The sequence below is a fragment of the Tachysurus fulvidraco genome, chromosome 6, assembly GCF_022655615.1.
Source record: "Tachysurus fulvidraco isolate hzauxx_2018 chromosome 6, HZAU_PFXX_2.0, whole genome shotgun sequence".
Lineage (NCBI taxonomy): Eukaryota > Metazoa > Chordata > Actinopteri > Siluriformes > Bagridae > Tachysurus > Tachysurus fulvidraco.
In genome coordinates, this window is record NC_062523.1 from 804,286 (window position 1) to 811,187 (window position 6,902).

Genomic DNA, 6,902 nt, shown 5'->3' on the forward strand with positions numbered 1-6,902 from the left:
AAAACACATAAGGACCCGCTTAGTTGGCCATTAAACCCGCCTGAGTTTAAATCGTGTCGCATTAATAATAAACTAATTTTCAGCCTGTTATAAACCGTTTATAATATATAATGTATGTGTGTGTGTGTGTGTGTGTGTGTGTGTGTGTGTGTAGTAGAACGCTAGGATTTATTACATAATTAGTTTGTTTAGTGACGTGTTTATTTTCAGTCCGCCCCATTTATAGCCACCTCCATGTATAGCCCTGTGTGTTCCACGTGTGTGTGTGTGTGCTCCACGTGTGTGTGAGTTCCACAGGTGTGTGTGTGAGTTCCACGTGTGTGTGAGTTCCACAGGTGTGTGTGTGAGTTCCACGTGTGTGTGAGTTCCACAGAGGTGAACATGGACCCTGCTGTTGTGGAGACATTAATATTAAAGCTTCATGATGTTGACGCGGTGAAGTTCGGCACGTTTACGCTGAAGACCGGACTGAAGTCCCCGGTTTACTTTGACCTGCGTGTGATCGTGTCTCATCCTCACTTAATGACCCAGGTGACGTTATTACACTCATTTATCTACAGGCAGTTATTCAGCTTTATAATCACACAGCAGTGTTTATAAATAACCGGGTTTCTGTTTTAAATGTACGTTTATAAGCTGTTTGTCAGAACTTTATTTTTATTCTACTGTCTGTTGATCCTTTCATTGATCGCCTGATTACCTCTTGGATCCCAAACCCCTGACCCCCCTCCCCACTTATCACCTGACCCTGACACCCCCCACCACACACACACACACACTGATCGCCTGACCCTGACACCCACCACCACACACACACACACACACACACACACTCTGATCACCCGACCCTGACACCCCCCACCACACACACACACACACACACACACACACACACACTGATCACCTGACCCTGACACCCCCCACCACACACACACACACACACACACACACACACACACACACACACACACACACACTGATCACCTTACCCTGACACCCACCACCACACACACACACTGATCACCTGATCCTGACACCCCCCACCACACACACACTGATCACCTGACCCTGACACCCACCACACACACACACACACACACACAAACACACACTGATCACCTGACCCTGACACCCCCCACCACACACACACACACACTGATCACCTGACCCCCCTCCATACTGATCACCTGACACCCCCCCACCACACACACACACACACTGATCACCTGACCCCCCTCCGTACTGATCACCTGACACCCCCCCCCCACCACACACACACACACACACACACACACACACACACACACACACACACACACACACACACACACACACACACTGATCGTTTGAAAGCCTTTTAATCAGCAGATTCTCTCAGACAGGATGGATTCAGGAGAAATTAATAATTAATTAACTTTGATGTTATTATTAAAATTGTTTGTCCAGGTTTCAGCGCTGCTGCATCAGTGTGCTGAAGAAGCCGGAGCCAAGTTTGACTGTGTGTGTGGAGTACCGTACACCGCTCTTCCTTTTGCTACCATCATCTGCTCCACCCACAACTACCCTATGCTTATCCGCCGCAAAGAGGCCAAGGACTACGGTAAGCAAAGACCCTTCATAACGAGCCTTCATAACGAGCCTTCATAACGAGTGTGCACTTCACTTAGTCACTCACTCACTAACCCTCCAACTGGACAAATGACTCCCTCACTGATTCGCTCCCTGACCGCTCCTATGTTTCAGGAACCAAGCGTCTGATCGAGGGCACTGTGCGTGCAGGTGAAGTCTGCCTGGTCGTGGAGGATGTGGTGACGAGCGGCAGCAGTGTTATGGATACAGTGCAGGAGCTCCAGGCTCAGGGGTTAAAGGTCACAGACACAGTGGTGCTGTTGGACCGTGAGCAGGGCGGAGCAGAGCGACTGTCCAGTGAGGGGATCTCTCTCCACTCCGTCATCTCTGTCTCTCACCTTCTGGACGTTCTCTTCCGATCAGGACGAATCGACCAGCAGGTCTTCAGCAGTGTGAAGAAGTTCATCCAGGAGAACCAGACGTTCATGCCGGCAGGAGAGCAGAAGGAGAACGGTACAGAAAAGGAGGAGAAGGAGGATAGCGGAGTGATGAGTTACGGCGCTCGGGCCGCTCTCTCCACCACACACCCTGTCGCCAAACGTCTGTTCACGCTGATGGAGGAGAAACGCACCAACCTGTGTGTCTCAGCGGACGTCACACACATGCAGGAGCTGCTGGAGCTGGCGGAGACGCTCGGGCCGCTCATTTGTGTGATGAAGACACACGTAGATATTCTGCAGGACTTCAGCATTGACGCTATCAACAAGCTGAAGGAGCTGAGCACAAAACACAACTTCCTCATCTTCGAGGACAGAAAATTCGCTGACATCGGAAACACAGTCAGACTTCAGTATGAAGGTGTGTGTGAGGTTGGGGGTGTGTGGGCATGTGAGGTGTGGGGGTGTGAGGTTGGGGGTGTGTGGGCATGTGAGGTTGGGGGGTGTGTGCTGTGGAAGGGGTGGATGCTTTCGCGCATGTGTGAAAAGGAAGAGGGGAAAAACATAAAGAGGGATAGAGAAACAGAAAATGAATGCAGGCGTGAGTGAGAGTCTGGAGTTCTCTATCTAATGTGTGTGTGTGTGTGTGTGTGTGTGTGTGTGTGTGTGTGTGTGTGTGTGTTTTTCAGGTGGTGTGTATCGCATCTCCTCGTGGGCACACATCGTTAACGCTCACTCTGTGTCTGGCCCTGGCGTGGTCAAAGGGCTGAAGGATGTGGGGCAGAGTCTCGATCACGGCTGTTTACTCATCGCTCAGATGAGCTCACAGGGAGCGATGACAACTGAACAGTACACACACGCTACGGTGTGTAACACTATACACACACACACACACACACACGCTACTAACACTATACACACACACACACACAGACGCTACTAACACTATATACACACACACACACACGCACACACACGCTACTAACACTATATACACACACACGCACACGCTACGGTGTGTAACACTATACACACACACACACACGCTACTAACACTATACACACACACACACACACACACGCTACTAACACTATACACACACACACACGCTACGGTGTGTAACACTATACACACACACACACACACGCTACTAACACTATACACACACACACACACACACGCTACTAACACTATACACACACACACACACAGACGCTACTAACACTATATACACACACACACACACGCACACACACGCTACTAACACTATATACACACACACGCACACGCTACGGTGTGTAACACTATACACACACACACACACGCTACTAACACTATACACACACACACACACACGCTACTAACACTATACACACACACACACGCTACGGTGTGTAACACTATACACACACACACACACACGCTACTAACACTATACACACACACACACACACACACACGCTACTAACACTATACACACACACACACACACACACACACACGCTACTAACACTATACACACACACACACGCTACTAACACTATACACACACACACGCTACTAACACTATACACACACGCTACGGTGTGTAACACTATACACACACACACGCTACTAACACTATATACACACACACACACACGCTACTAACACTATATACACACACACACACACACGCTACTAACACTATATACACACACACACACACACGCTACTAACACTATATACACACACACACACACACGCTACTAACACTATATACACACACACACACACACGCTACTAACACTATATACACACACACACACACACGCTACTAACACTATACACACACGCTACGGTGTGTAACACTATACACACACACACGCTACTAACACTATATACACACACACACACACGCTACTAACACTATATACACACACACACACACACGCTACTAACACTATACACACACACACACGCTACTAACACTATACACACACACACACACACGCTACTAACACTATACACACACACACACACACGCTACTAACACTATACACACACACACACACACACACACGCTACTAACACTATACACACACACATGCTACTAACACTATACACACACGCTACGGTGTGTAACACTATACACACACACGCTACTAACACTATATACACACACACACACACACGCTACTAACACTATATACACACACACACACACACACACGCTACTAACACTATATACACACACACACACAAGCTACGGTGTGTAACACTATATACACACACACACTCTACGGTGTGTAACACTATATACACACACACTCTACGGTGTGTAACACTGTATACACACACACACACACTCTACGGTGTGTAACACTGTATACACACACACACACACTCTACGGTGTGTAACACTGTATACACACACACACACACACTCTACGGTGTGTAACACTGTATACACACACACTACGATGTGTAACACTATATACACGCACACACACACTACGGTGTGTAACACTGTACACACACACACACTATGGTGTGTAACACTGTACACACACACACACACACACACACTACGGTGTGTAACACTGTACACACACACACACACACACACACTACGGTGTGTAACACTGTACACACACACACACTACGGTGTGTAACACTGTACACACACACACACACACACTACAGTGTGTAACACTATACACACACACTACAGTGTGTAACACTATACACACACACTACGGTGTGTAACACTATATACACACACACACACTACAGTGTGTAACACTATATACACACACACTACGGTGTGTAACACTATATACACACACACACACACACACACACACTACGGTGTGTAACACTATACACACACACACACACACACACACTACGGTGTGTAACACTATACACACACACACACACTACGGTGTGTAACACTATACACACACACACACACACACACTACGGTGTGTAACACTGTACACACACGTTTGTATTTCAGAGCATTCTTGATTGAAGTGTGTGTGTGTGTGTGTGTGTGTGTGTGTGTATAAAGGTAAAAATGGCAGATGATCACCCAGACTTTGTGTTTGGGTTCATCAGTGGGTCAAAGGTCAGTGATAAACCTGAGCATGTTCACATGACCCCAGGGGTACAGCTACAGAGTGGAGGTAAACACACACACACACACACACACTCTGAGATCACTAGTTTGATGTCATTTCAGCTCAGACCACCAGGTGGTGCTGTATGCATTGCTATGAATTGTTCAGCATTAAGGTGTCCTGGTGGTCCAGCTGCAGATCCCACACTCAGTGTCACGGCCCAGGTTCGAGTCCCCGAGGGATCAAATGCGTGTGTAACGTAGGAGCGTTTCATCAGGAGTAAAACCTGAAGCACATCTAATGTGTGGACCAAATGATCTGCTGTGGTGACCATCAACGTCGAGCAGCTGCAAGTTCAAGTAGTGTTAATAAGCTGTTATTGTCAGAAATAATATTAAAAAGATATAAATATAAACTCAAAGTCAGACTGCTTTAGATTTCTGTTTATTTATTGTTTAATATCGACGTGATTAAAACATTGTGTTTATCTGGAATGTATTTAAATTTCTAATTCATTTCTCTAACAATTTTGAATCATTAAATTATTTTCGTTTAATATTCTGATCAATAAATAACGTCATGATGATCATTTAAAGTGTAAAATCTTATTATATTCGACACTAAATACACACGTTATACAAAATGTGCGGTTTCTGATGTTAACAACCGGTTTGTGGTGTTTCCTCCATCAGGACTTCATACACACTTTCAGCATCTGTACTGTAATTAATCTCGTGCTGTTTCCTAGGAGACGACCTCGGGCAGCAGTACACCACCCCAGATCACGTGATCGGCTCTAAAGGCTCTGATGTCATCATCGTTGGACGAGGAATCCTGTTGGCGCGCGACAGGCAGAGGGAAGCGAAGCAGTACAGGAAGGCAGGATGGGAGGCGTATCTCAGGAGACTCTCCGCATAACCACATCAGATCCAGCCTTTAATCCTCACATTCCTGGTTTAATCCTGATCTCCAACTTGTGCTGGATTTCACTGTTCTTAACGTACCACAGTTCACTTCCCCTCATCCCCAGAGTTCAGTTTAGTTGGACTTACCTGTGTGTGTTCAGTCTGTGTGTTGAGTAGCTGGATTGTTTGCTGCTAGCTTGTCTGGCTAGTTATGCTAACCTGATGATGCCGTCGTGTCTTAGCAGTGAATCCAGTCTTAAGGATCGAGTGACTCGACTGTCAGCTGACAAACACTGAGTCATCCGTACAGAAGTTCAGCAGCCAATCAGGTGGTGAGGAATTGAACAAAGGAGCGTTTAAACTTCATTGCAATACAACCGTGGAGTTTTCTCTGGTTATAACAGTTCTGCCTTAATTAAACCTTAATGATTTTTTTTTGATGGTGTTAATTTGCTTTTATTCATTAAGAGAATTTAAACTTCTGTAATTACAAAACGAGTCAGGAAGTAAATCTTTGTTTGTATTCGATCCATCGTACAAATCTGACGTACGTTGTGTTTAAAATCCTGTAGTTAAATATTCCATGTAACTAGTGATGGTGAGCGAAGTGTTTATTCATCTCCATCATGGTGTTGAGTTGAAACTGAACCTTCTGTAGGTCAATAAAAATGTTCAGTTCTGTCTGCTGTGTTTTTATTTTTTGGACACAGACGTCTTCCTGTAGACTGTCTGCACTTCTCTTTCAGGATGGAGTTTGTTCTTCTTTTTGTCCATCATTCTGTGCTTAAAATATGTCAAATAAACTTTAATTATACGGCCGTCTAAGAGCTGGATGTGTGACTCCGCCCCAAATATTTTAACTGTCTGTTAGTTTGTTACTGTTTTT

The 6,902-nt window shown here is 45.7% G+C and overlaps 1 protein-coding gene across 3 annotated transcripts; it reads left to right on the forward strand.

Moving 5' to 3' along the window:
- Positions 1-297: 297 nt before the first annotated feature.
- On the forward strand, positions 298-6,849 carry umps (uridine monophosphate synthetase). Of its 3 annotated transcripts, XR_003440849.2 has the most exons (7): positions 298-531; positions 1,447-1,600; positions 1,744-2,427; positions 2,696-2,871; positions 5,063-5,177; positions 5,304-5,470; positions 5,860-5,993. XR_003440849.2 is itself a non-coding variant. In XM_027148116.2 (6 exons), exons 1-6 carry the CDS (start codon positions 382-384, stop codon positions 6,027-6,029), a joined length of 1,449 nt encoding a protein of 482 aa, XP_027003917.2. In that variant the 5' UTR covers positions 298-381; the 3' UTR covers positions 6,030-6,849. The 3 variants fall into 3 exon arrangements, 2 of the variants coding, with proteins under 2 accessions (XP_027003917.2, XP_027003918.2); XM_027148116.2 differs by lacking the exon at positions 5,304-5,470 and having other exon boundaries at positions 5,860-6,849; XM_027148117.2 differs by lacking the exons at positions 5,063-5,177; positions 5,304-5,470 and having other exon boundaries at positions 5,860-6,044.
- Positions 6,850-6,902: the final 53 nt, after the last annotated feature.